Here is a 21,117-nt window from a genome sequence, read left to right as displayed (position 1 = left end):
ATGCTATAGCTCCTTTACTTAATGGGATTCTTTTCTCGTTGCAGTGCAAACGGCTAGAGCAGGAGCTTCATCATCTGAAAGAGCAGAACCAGACTTCAGCAAACAACATGAGACATCTGACTGCTGAAAACAATCAAGAACGTGCTCTGAAGGTAAATCTCCATTCCTTCTTGCAGGCAAATTAAGGTTATAAGCCCTTGGTGCCAGCTTTCTGTGCTGCATATATCAGTTGTGTACATTTCAGCAGAAGTGAGCTGTGGTGTTTGCCAACAACCCCTTCTTTAAACACAGATACAGAACCCTTCTGTTATGGTATTATTTTATTTGTGTGTGTGTGTGTGTGCGCATGTGTGTGTGTGTGTGTGTGTGTGTGTGTGCTTGCACAAAAACAACATAGAATGATATATTCTCAGAATTGTCAAGGCAGTGTGGGTGGCAACTTTTTGGCATCAGTTTTATTCTCCTATCTATGTATTACTTTTTAATTTAATTGACACTAATCACATTAAATTATGTGTCTTTAAATGTGAATCTCTTTTCATCAGTATTCATTAGATCAATAATAGCATGACCTGTATTAGTGATGTATACTAGTTGATACTTTTGAAAAGGATATCTTCAAAAAAACAAGTATAATTGATAAGAAGAGATGAAAACAAGGAAAGATGATATATATACTTTGAATTTTTTCAAAGGTTGAGACAAAGTTGACATTTCATAATTATCAAATATATTATATCATCATGACATGTTATTAAACAAGTTGTAGTTCTGTTTTGTTTTTACGATATATACATTTCTTGTTAATATTTTGTCATATTTACATACATATTTATAAATAACTAAAGAGTATATTTAATATATATCTTTCAGTTGTTTTCTTTTATTTAAAAAATCGACATGTTGAGGAAATAGATGTTATTGCAAATTGTTCTATTTACTTAAAATTTCCGGCATTTATAAGGAGTAGGAAGGGAAAGTTGGGTAAAGGTTATTGATAGAAAGATATAGAAAATAGCTACTTCATTAACTGAAAAGTTTCCTCTCTTGGACCCTTCCCAACACTGAATATAATGGTATTGCCCTCATTTACTTCTTAAGTATTTTAGATTCTTCTTTAGTTGTTTATCATAAGGTAAATAAATGATTTGGGTAACCTGAAATTATGGGCATAGCCAAACTAGAATCTTGGAATGATACTTCAGTAGACCATAATAGATGAAATTGATCCTAATCATTAATTACAGAGTTGCTACTTGAAAACTATTTCTAAAAGTATAAATTTCAATAATCAAATTTTCATAATAATATCCTGAACATTTTATTGGGCTTTTAACTTGTGTCACTTGTGATGAAATTTCTTTTTTCATATAATTAAATTACCTGAATGGAAACATTTTTACAGAACTATAAATTAGAAATTTCATGACCATTGTGCATAATTATAAAATATGCTTCATAAAAAATTACTTTCTGAAATTTCTTTTTAATTCTACCTATACTTATTTTGTTTCATATTCTGGGAATATAATGATAGATTTGGGTGCATTTCTTTTTTTAACTCTGTGTTTCTGTAAATAGTATTAAATGATTTAATGCTCAAAATTTTAGAAGTAACTAATAAATTAGGTAAGCTGAAAAAAATTTAATTTGATAAATATTAACGAACCCTATAGTAATAATAAAAGTACATGAAAGATAAGTCCTATTTACAGCTCTGTCACTAAAAAAAGATATTTTGCTTCAAACAAATTACTAGATCTGTTTCCTCATCTGAAAAATAAGAGGTTATACTAGATATCAGAGAACCATTCCAGCTCAGTTTCTGTGACTAATACTTTGGTTCAATAATTCCGTAGTCTTTTATGAGAATTGTTTTTCAATTCAACAAGTATTGCTGAGATCACATTCAAGATTGAGCTGAGTCAGTCACTGTCGGCCATTTAGAAGCATCAGTCCTTCCTTTAAGGAATAGGATTGGATTTTTTGTTTGTGTATGTGTGTGCGTATGTGTGTTTTAAACTGTCTTCATTAAAATAGAGATATTTATGTGCTGGCTATCTGATAACTCAAATTTTCAACAGATTTTGGCCCTTGCTATCCATTTAATGATTAATATTCTGCTAGTCAGCTGTTTTTCCAAAAGATTTCATTATTTTCCATACACATACTAATTTATTTCCTATTTGTTACTTTTTATGCATGAAAATTATTTTGTATCTTTGCTTAGCTTTCTATTGCAGCAAATTGTTATAGTGTAGTACTGAAAATACAAGAACTACATTGCTAGGTGTCAACATAACATTTCATTAGTAGTATGAATAACTTAGGCTATACCTCATTTGGGAGAGCAAAGCTGTAATGATTTATGCATGGTTGGGGTTTAGTAGAATTCAGATTATAATCTTCAGTCAATTTGCCTTTATTTAAAAATCCAAGTATTCTTTCAAGGATGATCAAAAGCGCATACATTAGAGTAACTTGCACTTTTTAAAGTTAAACTCTAATTAAACTGTATATAAATTCCCCACTTGATAGGGAACTCAAAAAATGGAGTTTGATCCTAAATTGACGAAAATTTGAGAATATTCTAAACATATGCTTTTTCTTCTACAAATAGTTTCATTTCAAATAGAATGATTTTTTGGGTATATGAACTAGATTATTGAACAGGAGTACTTCTTGTAGAATTATTCTTAATTTTAATGCCTTTTTTAAAGTCAGATAATATTTGTAAAGCATTTAGCATACTGCCTGGCACATAGTAGGCACTAAATAAATGCTTATTTCCTATTTCCCATCCTTCCATCCCCATTTCATTATATATTTTTACTTCTACAAAAGGTGAACAATGACTAGAAGAGGAACATCTATGGTTAAAAATTTGGTTAGAGATGAGCTTGAAATAAAGTTTTTCCATTGATCTATGAATTGTTTACATGTTTTACTCTCTATTCCTTGTTATAGGCAGTGGAGGATATCTGCATTTCACTTATTCAGCTGTTGTTTTTCACAAGCATAGAGGGAAAGCCTGCATTTTTGGAATTTTGGACTAGAAATAGAAACATTGGTTAATTAATTGGGAGAATTTGACCTTTTCATTAGAAGATGCTAAAAGTTGTGTGAATAGTAATCTTTTTGAAAATAGAATGATTTCAAGCTATCTAGAAGAGGAATGACTACAAGAGAAATAAGGGTATAAGATATAAGCATAGATATATACTGAAAAGTAATTAACCCCAACTATTAGGGATTGTGAATCAAAAAATCCTAAGAAACATCATAAAATCATAGGTTCGAAGGTGGAAGGATCTTCAGCGAACTCCTTCATTTTTTCACTGAAGATACAGAGACCCAAAGTGCTTAATTTACCCTAGGTAAATTAAAATTAAATACTTCATACTATTTCATCCCATCTCAAGAATCATTAAGTGCTTAGAAATATTTCCTAAATCATTCTGTTGTCATTAATAAACGGGATTTGTTTGATTCTTTTTAAAAAATTAATTTTTAGATAAGAGGCAGAGTTTAAATTTAGGATGAGGCATTGTCATTCTAAATTCATTATTCTTCACTTAGTTACATAGAAACTGAAACTGAAGATTATTTAAAAAAGAAAATAGGAGGAGGCAGCTGGGTAGCTGGCAGTAGATTGAGATCCAGGGCCAGAGATGGGAGGTCCTGGGTTCAAATCTAGCCTCATATGCTTCCTAGCTGTATGACCCTGGGCAAGTCACTTGACCCCCATTGCTTAGTTCTTACCACTATTCTGCCTTAGAACCAATACACAGTATTGATTCTAAGATGGAAGGTAAGGGTTTAAAAAACGAAAGAAAGAAAGAAAACGGGAGACCATCAAATAAGGAATGTATGTGTTTACTATCATGAATGCAATCCCAAGGCATTAACCGATTTCCACAAGACTCCCGTCTTTAATAGAGAATAGTTGGAGGATTTGGGCAAATGAGACTCTAGAGATGTCCATCTCATCCCTCTTTGTGAGCCATACCCAGGTCCTACTACCTGGGCAAAATGCATATGGACACTACATGGAGGAAGAGGGGAGTGCATCTGTAAAAATAAAGTAATAATTCCTGATTGTTTATTTCAACAAGACATAGTTTTGTCTATTTTTTTAATCCTTGGTTATTTTGTTATAGTTCTGAGGCTTAAAGTTTTTATTGTGTTAAATTTTTTTCCTATGGAGTTTTCGTTATCCCATCCTGAAGAAGACATTTTGTCTGCATTTTCTGTATTCCTCATAGGAAATGAATTTTCTTTGGAGGAAAAGACAGTTTTGTTTTGATTGCAACTTGAGAGTTTTTAATGTATTTTAAAATTTTATTTTATGCAGTCTTTTATATAGAATTTTGTTATTTTCTTTGTTTTAAAAAGAAAACAAACATTTAGACCACAATTGAATAGCAAAATCATAAAAAATCCAATGAATTATAAAAAAATTATTTTCCTCCTTTCTAATTAATTGAAAAGGGAATGAGAAAAAAATATTTCAATTCCTTTTTTAATTGTCCCAAGGTCTGTGAAGTTTTTAATAAATAAATCTTGTGAGAAATTACTTTTTAAAAAATAAAACATATGCATATACAGAAGAGAAAGTAAATTTCCTTTATAGATACTTGCTATAAAGCAACTTTTACACTTTTTTAAGGACAAGAGTTGATTCATTAGATATATGTAATATAGCTATGTGCTGTATAAAGTTGTGATGTAAATGTCTTTTAAAAATTCCTTGACCTCAGGACAAATTTGCAAATCCCCATTTCATTTATTTATTTATTCATTTTTAGAGACCCTTACCTTCCTTCTTGGAATCAATACTATGTATTGGTTCCAAGGCAGAACAGTGGTAAGGTCTAGGAAATAAGGGTTAAGTGACTTGCCTAGAGTCACACAGCTGGGAAGTGTCTTCGGCCAGATTTGAATCTAGGATCTCCAGTCTCTGGGCCTGGCTCTCAATCCACTGAGCTACCCAGCTGTCCCACAAATCCCCGTTTTAACATTCTTCTTGTGTTTATTTAGTATAATCATTAAGTAGCTGTTATTGATGAGATAAATGACTTTACATATTCAAGGGGGTATTAGAATTTGGAGAAATTTAGACCTGGTGGTGGCCAAATGACTATTAACAGAACCCAGTTAAACAAATTTTGCCAAGTTCCACCAATGTACAAGGAACTGTATTTGGTAATTCAGAATACAAAGATCCTGCCTTCAAAGAGCTTTCATTTCTTTTTTTTTCCAGATTACATTTAGATACAATTTTAAAAACTCATTTTCTGACATTTTGCAATCCATATTTTCTCCCTCCCTTCCACCATCTCTCCTTCTCAAGAAGGCAAATAATATGACATCAGTTGAACATGTTTTCATACAATACATATTTCCATCTACATCATGTTGTGAAACAAGACACATACTGATTACCCAAGAGAAAAATTCGAATGGTATACTCCAATCTGCATTTGGACTCTGTCTAAAAGTTTTCTATGGCAGTGGAAATAATTTTTCATCATGAATCCCTTGGAGTTGTCCTGAATCCTTGCCTTGTTGATAATATGCTGATTATTCATGTGGATTTATTTTATATCCTGCAACTTTGCTACAGTTGTTGTTTCCATTCATTTTTAGTTGATTATATCATCTGCAAAAAGTAATAGCTTTATTTCCTCATTGCCTTCTAATTCCTTCTGTTTCTTTTTTTCCTTATTATTATAGCTAGCATTTCCAGTATAATATTTAATAGTAGTGGTAATGATAGGATTCCTTGCTTCACTATTGAACTTATTGTGAAAACTTGTAACTTTATTCCCATTTTAGTTAATGCATACTGATGGTTTTAAATAGATGCTATTCATCATTTTGAGAAATTCTCTATTTATTCCAATGTCCTCTAATGTTTTTAATAGGAAGAAGTATATTTTGTCAAAGTTTTTTTCTTGCATCTATTGAAATAATCACATGATTTCTGTTGACTTTCTTATTGACATAGTCAATTATGTTGATAATTTCCCTAATATTGATTCCTCCCTTCATTCCTAGTATAAGTCCTTGTGGATAATCCTTGTAATATTTTGTTTAAAAATCTCGAATTGATATTCATTAGGGATGTTAGTCTCTAGTTTTCTTTCTCTATTTTTTCCTCTTCATGATTTAGTTATAAACACCATACTTGTCACATAAAAGGAATTTATAGAGTTCGCTCTTCAACTATTTTTCCTAAATAGTTGATATAGTATTGGAATTAATTGTGCTTTAAATGTTTGGTAGAATTCACTTGTGAATTCATCTGGCCCTGTGCCTTTTTTCTTATAGAATTCATTAATGGCTTGTTAAATTTCCTTTTCTGTGGTGGGATTATTTAAATATTTTATTTCTCCTTCTGTTAATCTAGACAATTCATTTCTTTAAATACTCATATATATATATTTCTTAGATTATGAGATTTATTGGCATATAATTGGGCAAAATAACTCATAATTGTTGCTTTAATTTCCTCTTCATTTGTTATAATTTCACCTTTTACTTTTTGATATTGATATTTTGGTTTTCTTTTTTTTAAAGCAAATTAACCACAATAGCTTATCTATTTTATTTTTTAACCAACTGTTTATCTTATTATTTCAATGGTTTCCTTATTTTCAGTCTTATTAATCTCTCCTTTTATTTTCAGTGTTTCTAATTTGGTATTTAAGTGGGAATTTTTAATTTGTTCTTTTTCTAGTTTTTTTTAGTTGCATACCCAATTCATTGATCTGTTCTCTCTCTAATTTATTGATGTAAATATTTATAGTTATACATTTTCTCCTAAATACTACTTTGGCTGCATCCTAAAAGTTGTTCTATATTGTTTCCTTTGTAAAGGATAATTTTAGCATTGTGACTTGAAAATCTAAATTAATTTGGTTGCCAGGGAAAATCCCAAATATAAAATACCCAAGTCATCTGGAAATTATGGTGATTTTAATTAATATAGGGAGAAGAGAGAGAAAGAGGAAAGAGTTAATTTAAACTGCTCTGGCTCAGGTTGAGCCAGGCAGTAGTTAAAGGCCTTGGCCAAAGTGGCCTCCTTGAGCCTACCAGAAAGGGAGTCAGTCTTATCACTCACCATGAGTCCTTCTCAAGGAAGCTGTCTGAGGGAGATCCTCCAGTTCTTCCTCAGTTCCTCTTCTCCAGCTCAGTTCCTCCTCTCCACTGTCTGAACTGACTTTTCTAGACCTCTTTTTAAAGAAACATTCTCTTATGTCACCTCCCCTAAATTTTTACATCTACCAATCACAGCAGATGCTTTTCTCCAGGACTGCCCATTCTTTAGTTCTCATCTTCTTTGATTAGATTTTCTCCAGGTTCTCACCTTCTTTGGTTAGATTATATCTTTTGAGTACTTCACACTTCTTTATTAAGTTCACCTTTTGTTAGTTACTTGACCTTTTTGTGATTAATTTAACCTTTATAGGTACTTAATACCTTTTTGTGTCAGATCTAAAAATAGACTTAGCTTAAAGTTCTAGGTTATGAGTTAAGTACCTTCATTGTTCAATCAGGATTTTACAACTTTATCTTCCCCTAAAGTACTGTCTGAGTAGGGTGGAGTAATTTTAAAGTTCACACCTTGTATTCTCTTTAATTAAATTGTTGTTTCTGTGATTTGTTCTTTGTCCCACTCATTCTTTAAGATGTTATTTAATTTCCAATTAATTTTTAGTCTTTTTTTCTCTAGCTCCTTTGTTTAGTGTAACTTCTAGTTTTTTTGTCCTATCATATGATCAATTTTTGTGAGTGTGCTATATACTGCTGAAGAATAGAATTCCTTTCTATCCCCATTCAGTTTTTTTCCAGAGTTCTATCAAGTCTAACTTATTTAAAATTCTATATTCCTCCTTTATTTTCTTTTTGTTTCTTTTTTGTTTTATTTATCTAATTTTGAGAGAAGAAAGTTGTTTCCTACTAATATAGTTTTATTGTCTGTTTCCTCTTGTAAATTACATAATTTATCCTTTTGAAATTTTGATGCTATGCTATTTTGTGCCTATATCTTTAATATTGATATTACTTCATTGTCTAGTTCCTTTGATCAATATGTAATTTCCTTCCCTATCTCCCTTAATTAGATCATTTTCACTTTTGCTTCATCTGAGAAGATAATTTGGTTCTCCTGATTTTTTACCTTTAGTTGAAGCTGGATCAATTTTCCTCCAGTCCTTTATCTTTCCTCTATGTGTGACTCCCTGTCTTAAGTATGTTTCTTATAAGCAACATATTGTGAGATTCTGGATTTTTTAAAAATCCATTCTTCCATTTTATGGGTGAGTTTATCCCATTCACATTTATCATACTATTTGTTTTCATACATCTTATTTCCTCCCTGTTTATCTTTCTCTTTTTCTCCTTTTAAACTTTCCCTCCACACATGTTTTTGCTTCTTAGTACTGATTTCTTCAATTTCCCTCTCCCTTTTATCTCTCCCTCCTTTTTTGTACCTCCTCCCCTTCTTATTTGTGGGGTTCTATAACTAAGTGTGGATGTTATTCTACCTTTGTGACAATTCTGATGAGAATAAGGTTCAAGCTTTGCCCTCTAAACTCTCCCCAATCTTCCCTTCCACTTTATTGATTTTTTATACACCTCTTCATTTGAAATCATTCATCTCCAACTTCCTCTCCTTTTCTTTTTTCCCAGTGCATTCCTCTTTCTTATCCCTTGGTTTTTGTTTTGTTTACCATCCAGTCATATTCAACTTACTCCTTGCTCTCTGTCTACTTGCTCCTATTCATTGATGCAATAGCAATGACCTATAATTCATAGGTTTGCTTTTTTTTTTTTAATTAATTGCTTATAGGGAGATTGTAATGGAGGAAGCCAGTTACTAGCTTGGAAAACACAGTGTTAAACATTGTAGAGGTTAATATGTTGGTCCAAAATGCTAAGATTGTTTTGATGGTTTGTTTTTCCACCAGCTGTAAGCTGAGCAAATGTAAGAGAATCTTATGATTTTTATTTTGCATTAATCAATGGTCACATATTCTGCTAAATAGCTGAAATAAATTAACCATGTTACTTGAGACCATTTATTCCTAGTCTTTGGAGCCTTGAATAAACAAAATTCAAATGGTTTAGAGTGGCATGTGTTTCAGGGAAGCTTAAACGTCTCCACAGTGAGAAATCCAATAGAAGCAATTAGTGGTGAAGTCCAGTGGGATGGCTGCTAGGAAAAAGGTATGATGTGGATAAAGTTGCCATGTTATGAACAAAACTGTCAAATTTCTATCCCTTCACTTGGAATATTAATTTTTCCTCCTTTTGTAATTTTAATTGTTCTGTTTCTTTGTAAAGTGGAATTTCTTGTATTATTGTAACATGTTTTGATAATATATTATACAAATATTTAAAATTTTATTTTTCTGAAAACTATCTTATCAATTCTTTTAGCCTTTCAACTTGAATTTACAGTTTAACATTGGCTACTTTTGAAGATTATTGAAAACTGAATTTTTTTTAAATTTTCATTTGTAATTTATTGGATTTTTTCCCTCCAAACTTGATTTACAACTTCCATTTAAAATACAAGTACACTTTTTTCTGTGATACTTTATTTTCCCTCTAACCAAAGGAATCAGTTGGATTTTATTTTGAATGGTATTTAAAATTTGAGTTATTTTACATTGTTTTGTTTGGCTTCTTTCTTGTCTTGACTTTTATTGTGCTTAATCTATTGTTTCCCTGCATTTCCATCTGTTCAATGTTTATTATTTGATGGTGCCCAAATGATCACTAATATCCAGTTACCTGCCAAAGTGCAAGCAAAATGCCATCATTTTAGTTTATTTTTATTTGCTTTACTGATACTTAGCTGCTGTTATTACAGATAATGCTTATAAGTTTTTTTTCTAATTCAGAGCATCTCTTGTTTTGGTTCTTTGCTTACTTGTTTGGTCACTTAGTGGATAGCCCACTGGTGATTGATTAAATATTTGCATTGCAAATCAATCCTGGGAAAATAAAGAGTGATAGTTGGAGTATTCTGTCATTAGATGAATGTGGACATTCATAAGGGATTGCTGACATTTGGCATAGTCCTTACATCTAGGACTGAAGACATTACAGAATAATTAGTAGGCAAATTAAAATACTATACTTGGGAGTTGTAGAATAGTTTTTTAGGATGATATTAGGAGGCTCCACTAAGGATGTGCCCTATGAATTGCCAGACTGAATTGATCACTTAGAAAGCCTGAACAAATTCAGATGTGGGACAATGTAAGACAAATGGAATAACATCCCTTTTCCAAAGTAGAGTAGTACTATGTAAATGTAACATTATTGAATAATGATGATGACATGGCACAGCAGTTAAGACTTAAACTTATACTTGGGCTTTCATCTATAAAAGAACTCAAGATTCCAGAAGGCAGGGTTATACTCTTCATTTGTGAGTGAAGTTGATTCTATAATCACTGCCCAAAAGTGAGTTTTGTGCTTCAATGGAGAGTTTGTTCCATTGAGGCTTAGATGGAAGTCTTATTCCTTTCAATGTGATACCATCATAACCATCTATGAGGAGGTCCAAAGCTATGTTTGTTATGATTGAAAGAGATAGCTCACTGATACCAGTGAATTCTAAATACTCTGAGATGCACACACACAAAAATCATCTGTGATTAGGTCTGTAACAATTTCTGTGTAACAAAAAGAGACTCTATAACTTTCTTACCAGTGATAGGTTCTATAGAGATTAGGTCAGATTATGCAAAAGAGCTACTAAAAGGCCAACAGGCATGAGACAGGCATTGTATGGTGGAAAATATTAAATGATTTACATTTCAATACCAGCAGAATCTAAATTACAGAACCTCTGGATTAATAATGCTAGAATGTTTAAAAGGAATTCTCTGACTCTACAGTATCTAGTTCAATGGAAAGTTACCATCCCAATTTATTTTTTTAAATTTATTTAGAATATTTTTCCATGGTTACATGATTCATGATTTTTCCAACCTCTCTTTCCTCCAACTTCCCAGAGCTTACAAGCAATTGCACTGCATTATACATGAATCAGTGCTCGATCATATGTTTTTTCTCTGTGTTTCTGTTTCCACAGTTCTTTCTTCAGATGTGGATAATGTTCTTCCTCATTAGTCCTCAGAATTGTACTGGATCATTGTATTGCTGTTAGTAGAAAAGTCTATTACATTTGATTGTGCCATAATGTATCAGTTTCTGAGGACAATGTTCTTCTAGTTCTACTCCTTTTGCTCTGCATTGATTCCTGGAAGTCTTTCCAGTTAACTTGAAATTCTCCCAGTTCATTATTCCTTTCAGCACAATAGTATTCCATCCCCATCAGATACTATAATTTGTCCAGCCATTCCCCAATAAATTGACACTCATTTTCCAATTTTTTGACAACAAGAAGAGTGCAGCTATAAATAATTTTGTACAAGTCATTTTCCTTATTAACTCTGTGGGGTACAAAAGCAGCAGTGTTATGGCTGGATCAAAATCTTTTAAAGCCCTTTGTGCATAATTCCAAATTGCCCTCCAGAATGATTGGTCCAATTCACAACTCTACCAGCAGTGTATTAGTGTCCCAATTTTGTCACATCCCCTCAAACATTTATCATTTTCCTTTACTGCCAGTTCACTAGTTATGAGGTAGTAGTACATCAGAGTTGTTTTTATTTTTTTGTTTTTATTTGTTTTTTATGTTTTTTGTTTGTTTTTATGTTTTTATTTATTTGCATTTCTCTAATCAGTGTTTTAGTGAAAATTTCACCTTATAATATTAAAACTGTGGCCACCAAGGAATTTACTTATGAAATTCCTAAAATGAAACACTCAAGTCAGAATGGAATATATGGTGGTTTAATCACAATGGGAGTAAAAGAAGGGAGTGGGAGAGAAGGAGAGAGGAGAAAAGGGAAAGGGGTTTCTCAACCTCTGGCAGGGAGCCAGAGGGAGTTAGGCCCAAAAGGCCAAGATAGAGAAGGAATCAGTCCTTGACTCAGGTGACCGATCAGAAGGGAAGCTGTCTGCAGGCCTCCACCTTGCTCAAGCTTCTAGCATGAACTGGTGTCTAGCCCTGTCCACAGGAAGTGAGCGAATTCCAGAGGCTGCTTTCTCCATCACTTCTTGTGCCTCACAAGTGCCAATGGTGGCTCAAGCTTGGCTTAGGACAGCCCAGGTGAGCAGTTAGTTATTTCTGATTTGTCATTGACTAGCACATGCCTGTGTAGTGTGGGTGTGCACAATTTTGGGTGCTAGGCCAAGCAAGATGGAGATTTTAAAATTCACATCAGGAGGGATTTAGAACACTTTCATGTATGTATTGATAGTTTTGATTTCTTCATGTGAAAACTGCCTATTCATGTCCCTTGACCATTTGTCAATTGGAGAATGGCTTGATTCTTTGTAAATTTGACTTAGTCCCTTATATATTTGGGAAATTAATCCTTTGTCAGAGAGTTTTGTTATAAAACCATTCTCCCAATTTGTTATTTTCCTTCTAATTTTGGTTGCTTTGGTTTTGTTTGTATAAAATCTTTTAATTTGACATAATCAAAGTCATTTTTCATTTTGTAATGTTCTCTATGTCTTGCTTGGTCTTAAATTCCTTTCTTTCCCACAGATCTGACAGGTATACTAATCTATGTTCACTTAATTTATTTATGATTTCACTCTTTATATTTAAGTCATTTACTATTTTGAATTTATCTAAGTATAGTCTGTAAGATGTTGATCTAAACTTAATTTTTCCTGTACTGTTTTCCAATTTTCCCAGCAGTTTTTGTAAAATAGTGAGTTTTTGTCCCAAAAGCTTTGAGTTTATCGAACACTAGCTTGCTGAGGTCATTTACCCCTAGTCTATTCCACTGATCCACCCTTCTGCCTCTCTAAGAGAGTACCATATTGTTTTGATGACCACTGCTTTATAGTGCAGTTTAAGATCTGGTACTGCTAGGCCTCCATCCTTCACATTTTTTTTTCATTATTTCCCTTGATATTCTTGATCTTTTGATCTTCCAGATGAACTTTGTTAAAACTTTTTCTAATTCTATAAAATTCTTTTTGGTAGTTTGATAGGTATGGCACTGAATAACTAGATTAATTTGGGTAAGATTGAAATTTTTATTATATTAGCTCATCCTACCTATGAGCAATTTATATTTTTCCAATTATTTAGATCTAGTTTTAATTGTATGAAAATTGTTCTGAGGTTGTGTTCATATAATTTTTATGTTTGTCATGGCAAATGGATTCCTAAATATTTTATATTGTCTAGACTGATTTTAAATGGAGTTTCTCTTTCTAACCCCTGCTGCTGAGTTTTGTTAGAAATATATAGAAATTCTGATCATTTATGTGGGTTCAACTTTTACCCTGCAACTTTGCTGAACTTGTTAATTATTTCCACTAGCCTTTTAGTTGATTCTCTAGCACTCTTTAAGTATATTATCATGTCATCTACAAAGAGTGATATTTTTGTTTCCTCATTGCCTACTTTAATCCCTTCAATTTCTTTTTCTTCTCTAATTGCTACTGCTAGCATTTCCAGTACAGTATTAAATAATTGAAGTGATAATGGGCTTCCTTTCTTCACTCCTGATCTTATTGGGAAGGTTTCTAACTTGTCCCCATTACAGAGGATATTTTCTGATGGTTTTAAATATATGCTGTTAATTATTTTTATGAAAGGCCCTTCTATCCCTATACTTTCTAGTATTTTCAGTAGGAATGAGTATTATATTTGGTCAAAAGCTTTTTCTGCATCTATTGACATAAATTTTATTGCTTACCTACCTTCCTCCCTCTTCCAGCCTCTTCTTCAACCTCCCTCTTTTTCCCCTCCCCCCTTCTTCTGGTTTCTAAATCAGGGTGAGTTAATGATGTTTCAAATGATATAGTCTTTTTCTTCTTTTATCTCAAGTTTAAGCACAGTTTTTTTGTGTATGCTTCTGACTAAACAGTATCTGACAGCATAGAAATTATTGTTATTGTTAAATCAGAAGAACTAGGTTTTGTTTCCTTTTTCTGCTTTTTCTGCATCTATTGAGATAATAATGTGATTTCTATTGGCTTGATTATTGATATGGCCAGTTATAGGGATGATTTTCCTAATATTAAACCATCCTTGCATTCATGGTATAAATCCCACCTGGTCATTGTGAATAATCCTCATGATAACTTGCTGTACTCTTTTTGCTAGTATTCTATTTAAGACGTTTTGCTTCTATGCCCATTAAGGAGATTGGTCTATAGTTTTCTTTTCCTGTTTTTAGTCTGCCTGGCTTTAGAATTAATACCATATTTTTATTATAAAAAAGAATTTGGTAAACTCCTTCTTTGCTTATTTTGTCAAATAGTTTATATTGTATTGAGATTAGTTGTTCTTTAAATATTTGATAGAATTCACTTCTTCATCCATCTGGCCCTGGGGACATTTTCTTAAGAAGCTCTTGATTGCTTGTTCAATTTCTTTTTCTGAGATGGGATTATTTAAGTATTCTATTTCCTCTTTTTTTAAATCTAAGCAATTTATATTTTTGCAAATATTCATCCATTCACTTAGATTGTCATATTAATTGCTATAAAATTGAGCAAAATAGTTCTTAATAATTACCTTAATTTGCTCTTCATTAGGGTTGAGATTACCTTTTTCCCCCTTAATTATGTTAATTTGAGTCTCTTCTTTCTTTTTTTATTAGATTAACCAGTACTTCATCTATTTTATTTGTTTTTTCAAATTCTAGCTCCTAATCTTATTTATTAGTTCAATAATTATTTTGCTTTCAATTTTATTAATTTCACTTTTAATTTTTAGGATTTCTGATTTAGTTTTCATCTGGAAATTTTTATTTTGTTCTTTTTCTAATTTTTTAAGTTGCAAGTCCAATTCATTGATCTCCTCCTTCTCTATTTTGTTGCTATAGGCACTCAGAAGTATAAATTTTCCCCTTTGACTGTATCTCATAGGTTTTGATTGTCTCCTCATTGTCATTTTCTTTAATGAAGCCTGTAAATGTTTCTATGATTTCTTCTTTGACCCACCAATTCTGAAGAATTAGATTATTTAATTTCCAATTAATTTTAAATTTGCCTCCCAGGGACTCTTCTTACTTATAATTTTAATCACATTATGATCTGAAAAAGTTACATTTATTATTTCTGCTTTCCTATACATGTTTGCAATATTTCTCTGCTCTAGTACATGGTCAGTATTTTTATATGTACCATGTACTGCTGAAAAGTAGGTTTATTCCTTTTTATCCCTGTTGTAATAGATAATATTGAGGGGGTATATTTGATGGGTAAATGATTACTACTAGATCAGGCAGCTATCTTCCTTTTGCCTATCCTCCTCCCTCTATACCTCTCTTCCTCCCTCTTCCAGCCTCTTCTTCAACCTCCCTCTTTTTCCCCTCCCCCCTTCTTCTGGTTTCCAAATCAGGGTGAGTTAATGATGTTTCAAATGATATAGTCTTTTTCTTCTTTTATCTCAAATAAGGGGTTTATTTGGGAAAGACAGGAAAGGGAAGAGAATGGAGGTAAGAGGGTTGGAGGTTTCCCTATTATCTACTGTGAGCCTTGGGTTGGAGAATATTGAAAGAAATGGCAATTCAGTCACTACCATGAAACAGAGCAAGTCAGAGAGAGTTATATGGACTCTTGTCCTTCTTCTGCCTTCAAATCAGCCAGGCCACCTCCAACTTTATTATCCCAAGTCCTAGAGATAAACCCAGCTTCTTCCTTCAAAATCATAAGTCCACCATCAGCCAAGAAGCCCAGAAATCATTCAGCGGTTAGCTCTTGCCTTCAGCTGTTTTCCGGTAACATTCCAAATGGAATTCTCCTTTGAATGACAGCTGATCAACCTCCAGCTTTTGTCCTTTTGCATGCCTTATAATTTCTCTCTTTCACAAATCCTTCCTTTTTGTCTTAAAAAATGCAACCTGCATTTTTTTAAAATGATACTTACCTTTTCAATATATTTGGTTATATTTCTATCTAATTCTTAACCCTGTACTATATTAAATATTCCTTTATCCTCCCAAAATAACAAATCCTAAACTCATCTTAGCTATTCTATCAAGTGCAAAGCTAAATTTGGGGACAGGAAAAAATGGTTTAGGTAATAGGGATTTTACATTAAATATAGTTTTGACATAATAACTCATGTAACAACTTTAAACAATTCCAACAATTTCAACAGCATTTTGACTATGCAGCTGTCTTATCTCCTAATGTCTATAAATTCAACTATAAATTCAACTAAATAAAATTTTCTATTGCTAACATTTGCTAACCTAAAATCATGATGTAATCTGACTTCCATGCTTAAGTAGTTTTATGTCTGTCCCTATTCCCTAAGACTTTGAACAAATTTTCTAAACTGTTCCTATAGTTAGTCATTAGAACATTAATTAATTATTCTAATATAGTTAGTTTGTTAGTACATTAGTATTTACATATGCACAAAGGTTGTAGTTATACAGATTTACATATGTACATCCATAATACATTGTTCTAGATTTCTGTGCAAACTCATGCAGATAAGAAATATTTTTGTATGTTTGCATTTTCCACAGAAATTTATTTGTGTGACTTTTGTGTTTTGCAACATGCATATGTTTTATACTTACCCATTCCATGAGATATCTTCCTTTATTATATTTCTGTGTAGAATGTGTATGTATATGTGTGATGTTAACATATGTGCTGCCTTCTTACATAACCTCATGATCACAAGTCCAAACTTTCAAAGTCCTTCTATGTCTTTAGATGTTGATTGTAGAAACTCTTGTGTGTCCTTCATCATCTGGTCAGCATGCCGCTTGCCTGCTCTCACTCTTGATTGTAGTCCTGTGTTCTTTAATTCAAGAACATACTGGAACAATCAGGAACAGTCATGCATGTAAAGTTTTTACATGTGTATGTATGTAAGATTGAAATTTTCATGGTGCATGGAAGTAAGCTATGAGTTCTTCATGAGTGCTTGTCAGAATTCATCAGTTATTCTTCATGTGTGGAAGTAAGCATTTTATGTGTTTATCTTTTTGATTGGAAGTAAGCATTACATGTGTTTGTTCATCGTCATGAGTGGATTTAAGCAACATAGTATAATTTCTCAGGATTTTAAGAATATGAATTTGAAGTTTTCTTATCTTTTTTGATTTTTGAATTTTTCACAAGATTTATTGTATGTTGTCTTTAGTTATGTCTTAGAGATAGAATTTAGATACAATGTAATTCATTTGGTCATGGAGTTACGTATTAATTTGAAATAATTTTGTTTCTTCCATTTCTGTTGTTATTGTAGGCAGAGTTTGTATAGAATATGTAGAGGCTTTTTTTTGGAGTTAAATTTTAAATGCATGTTTTCCTTTTGTATGTGTTACTGGCTGTATTTCTTTCTGGAACTGTTCTATGTGCTTCAGGGGTGCTTTCTTGTTATCATTTTAACATATGCAATGCTCTCTTGTCTGTACTATCTATTAATACGTACTCTCATATGTGCTTTCCTTTGTTTTCTATAAAGATTGTTATTGATTGTTGATTATTTTCCTAGGGCTACTAAAATTATGGGTGTGATGCAATTTTACATGGGAAGCATGGAACCATGGATCTCTTTGATCAACCTTTATAGATGTTTTATCTTATGCAGTGAAAAATCTAGTGGTATTCTTTGCACAAGCAAGCCCAGTTTTTGTATCTGTTTTAAATATTCATGAAGTACACATTCCCCTTTTAACATGGACAAGTATGGTGGCTTTACTGTCCTACCATGCCAAAGTGGCTGATCATATAGCATTTCAAATGGTGATATATGCAAGTCAGTCCTAGGTCTAGTTCTTATGTTGAATGAAGCAAGAGACATAATATCTTTCCATTTTAAGTGTGTTTCTGAACAGAGTTTATGTATCTGTATCTTTAATTCTTTGTTCATAAGCTTGACCTGACCAGAACTTTGGGGCCAATAAACTGAATGATAGTTGCATTTAATCCCATGTTCTTGCACATTTCTTATAGAACTTGGGAAGTGAAAATGGGACCCTTGTTCAAATCTATGGTTCCGGGAATGCCATGTATAGGTATCAGTTTTATCCAGATATTTATTAATTTTTCTACCCTTTCATTCAGTTCCCTTAATTCTTTCTTATCTATTTTTCGATTCAATTTACCTAGTTCTGAAAGGAGAAGTTTGATATTTCCCACTGTTATTGTCTTTTGATCTTTTTCCTCCTTGAACTCCTTTAATTTTTCCTTTAGAAATTCAAATATTATACCATTTGGTGCATAAATGTTTAGTATTATTATGATAGAGAGAGAAATAGGTTGAAAAATAAGTGAAAGAAGGATTTTGCAGAAGATGATCTAGCCACATGCCAGGAACTGAATGATAGATTCTGGATCTCAGAGGGAAGATTTGAAGGAGCACCAAGTATAGCTGGGGGCTTTTGCTACCTGTCCCTGGAGCTGAATGGAGATTTTGGCTTCCTGGCCCTGGAGATGAGTAGAGATAAGATATCTGATCTCTGTTGTTCCTGCCTTGGTAAAAGCTACCTTGCAGTTGAAGTTAAGTATTCCTACCTGCTGAGAAGTAACTTCCTTACTGAGAATGTTAATTCGAAGGAAATCTGTGTAACAACTCCCTTGATCAAGAGACAGTGTTGGTCTGAAGGCCTGAGGCAGTGCTCATTGCCTGGCCCAGCTGGGTTCGACTTAGCCATCAGGAGTTCAGTCCTTGGCCAAGTAAAGATTATTTTATCTCATAAACCAACGCAGAGGATTAATTAGATTCTGGTGTAGATAGTGAGGCTTGGGGAATCTTAGCCAGAGATAGGCCAAGGCTTGGAGAGTATCAAGCAAATGAAGAATTTCCTATGAGGGAAATTTAGAAGGGGGAGGCTAGTGAGATTTCTTAGAGGTAGGGAACCCCTATTCCTTAATCTTCCTTTGCTAATCCTTTGTTTATGATTAATAAATCCCTTTTACCTGTCCATCAAGACTGTCTTGGAGGCCTTATAGTGCAATTGTCCAGTGAGTGAGGCCATCAGCGTTCCTTTAGTGAGGGATACTGAAGGTTCAAATATACCTCAGTATACTATCATTATTTCAGTTGGCAAGCCAGCTAGGAGGTGAACATAGTATTTATAGTACTATAAATACCCTTTAGCAAAATGTAATTTCCTTCCTTATCTGTTTTAATCAGATCAATTTCTACTTTGGCTTTGTCTGGTATCGTGATTGCTACTCCTGCTTTTTTTTTTTTAACTTTAGATGATGCATAATAAATTCAGCTCCAGCCTTTTACCTTGAGTCTGTGTGTGTCACTCTGCCTCAAATGTATTTCTTGTAAACAACATGTAGTAGGATTCTGGTTTTTAATCCACTCTGCTATCCACTTATGTTTTCTGGGTGATTTCATCCCATTCACATTCAGAGTTTTTTGATTTCTAACTGTATTGCCCTTCATCATATTATCCCCTTTAGATTCTGCTCTATTCCCTTTCACTCTGTTCCTCCTCACTGATATCTTGCTTTTCATCACCCGCTGCCACTTCTCCCTCCCTTCAATTACCTCTCCCTTTCCTTGTCTTATTCTTCTTCTACTTAGAATTCTATATCCCGCTGACTATACTCATTTTTCCCTCTCTGAGCCAGTTACAATGAAAGTAGAGTTTAAGCCTGTCACAACCCTTATCCTCCATTCTCTGTAATGATTTTTCACACCTCTTCATGTTATATAATTTACCCCCATTCTATTTCTCCCTTCCTTTTTTCTCAGTGTAACCCTCTCTTTCTGCCTTTGATTGATTCACACGCATACATATCATTCCATATCATCACATTCACATATATATCATATCATCATGTATATCATATCATTATAATCGGCTTACTTCTACACTCTCTTTCTGAGTAAATTGCTTCTATCATCTCTACTACTAAGAGTAATTTTTGAGAATTATAGAAATCCACTTTCCAACTAAACATATAGACAGTTTGACCTTAATGAGTCCCTTAATTTTTTTTTCCTATTCACCTTTTGGAGTGTCTTGTGATTGGACTTCAAATTTTTTATTTAGATCTGGCTTATTCTTCAAGAATGCTTGGAAATCTTCTATCTTATTGAATGACCATTTCCCCCCTGAAAGAATATACATAGTTTAGCTCTATAGGTAACTCTGGGTTGTAAACCCAAAGCTTTTGCCTTCCTGAATATCATATTCCATACCTTTCAGTACTTTAATGTAGAAGCCACTAGTTTCTGTGTGATCCTGATTGTAGCTTCATGGTATTTGAATGGTTTCTTTCTGGTTACTGCAGATATTTTTTTTTCCTTTGGCTTGGTGGCTCTTGAATTTAACTATTACATTCCTAGAAATTGTCATTTGAGGATTTCTTTCTGGAAGTGATCTGTGAATTCTTTCAATTTTAATTTCATTTTCTTGTTTGAGGATTTCTGGGAAATTATCTTTGATAATTTCTTGCAATATCATGTCAAAGTTTTTTTTTTTCCCCCCCATCATGGCTTTCAGGTAGTCAAATAATTCTTAGATTTTCTCTCCTTGATCTATTTTCTATGTCACTTGTTTTTTTCCAATAAGATATTCCATGTTTTCCTCTGTTTTTTTTTTCATTTCTTTGATTCTGCTTTATTGTGTCTTGATTTCTCATGGAATCTTTAGTTTCTAGATGGTCAATTCTGATTTTTAAGGCCTGATTTTTCCTCTGTCAGATTTTGGTTCTCCTTTTTCAATTGGCCCATTTCTTCTTGCATCACTTTCATTTCCCCTTGCATCACTTTCATTTCTCTTTTCTACTTTTCCTCTGCCTCTCTTAAATGATTTTTGAAGTCTTTTTTGAGTTCTTCCAGATTCCGTGTCCAATCCATAGTTTTCTTTTGGTCTTTCCACGTGTTTCCTTTGCTTTTGCTGTCCTTTTTTTGTCTGTACCTTGTTCTTTGTCTCCATAAAAGTTCTTTAGAATTAGGTCCTTTTTTGTTGTTTGCTCATTTTTCCTATCTACTTATAGATAGGTTCTCTTTTCTGGGTAGTTGTGATACCCTCTTAAACTTCTTCCTTTATGTTATTTTCACCA

General features: G+C 32.8%; 1 protein-coding gene across 5 annotated transcripts in view; it reads left to right on the top strand.

Moving 5' to 3' along the window:
• The window catches only part of MIPOL1 (mirror-image polydactyly 1), a 487,859-nt gene that overhangs the window by 248,222 nt on the left and 218,520 nt on the right, over positions 1–21,117 (top strand). For all 5 annotated transcript variants that reach the window (XM_056811003.1, XM_007473186.3, XM_056811002.1 and 2 more), the window contains one exon: positions 45–152. In XM_056811003.1, the coding sequence (XP_056666981.1) occupies positions 45–152 (108 nt within the window). The remainder of the gene's footprint in view (positions 1–44; positions 153–21,117) is intronic.

This window comes from Monodelphis domestica, chromosome 1 (assembly GCF_027887165.1).
Source record: "Monodelphis domestica isolate mMonDom1 chromosome 1, mMonDom1.pri, whole genome shotgun sequence".
Taxonomy (NCBI): domain Eukaryota; kingdom Metazoa; phylum Chordata; class Mammalia; order Didelphimorphia; family Didelphidae; genus Monodelphis; species Monodelphis domestica.
Note: the sequence above shows the minus strand (reverse complement) of the source record. Positions and strands in the feature narration are given on the sequence as shown.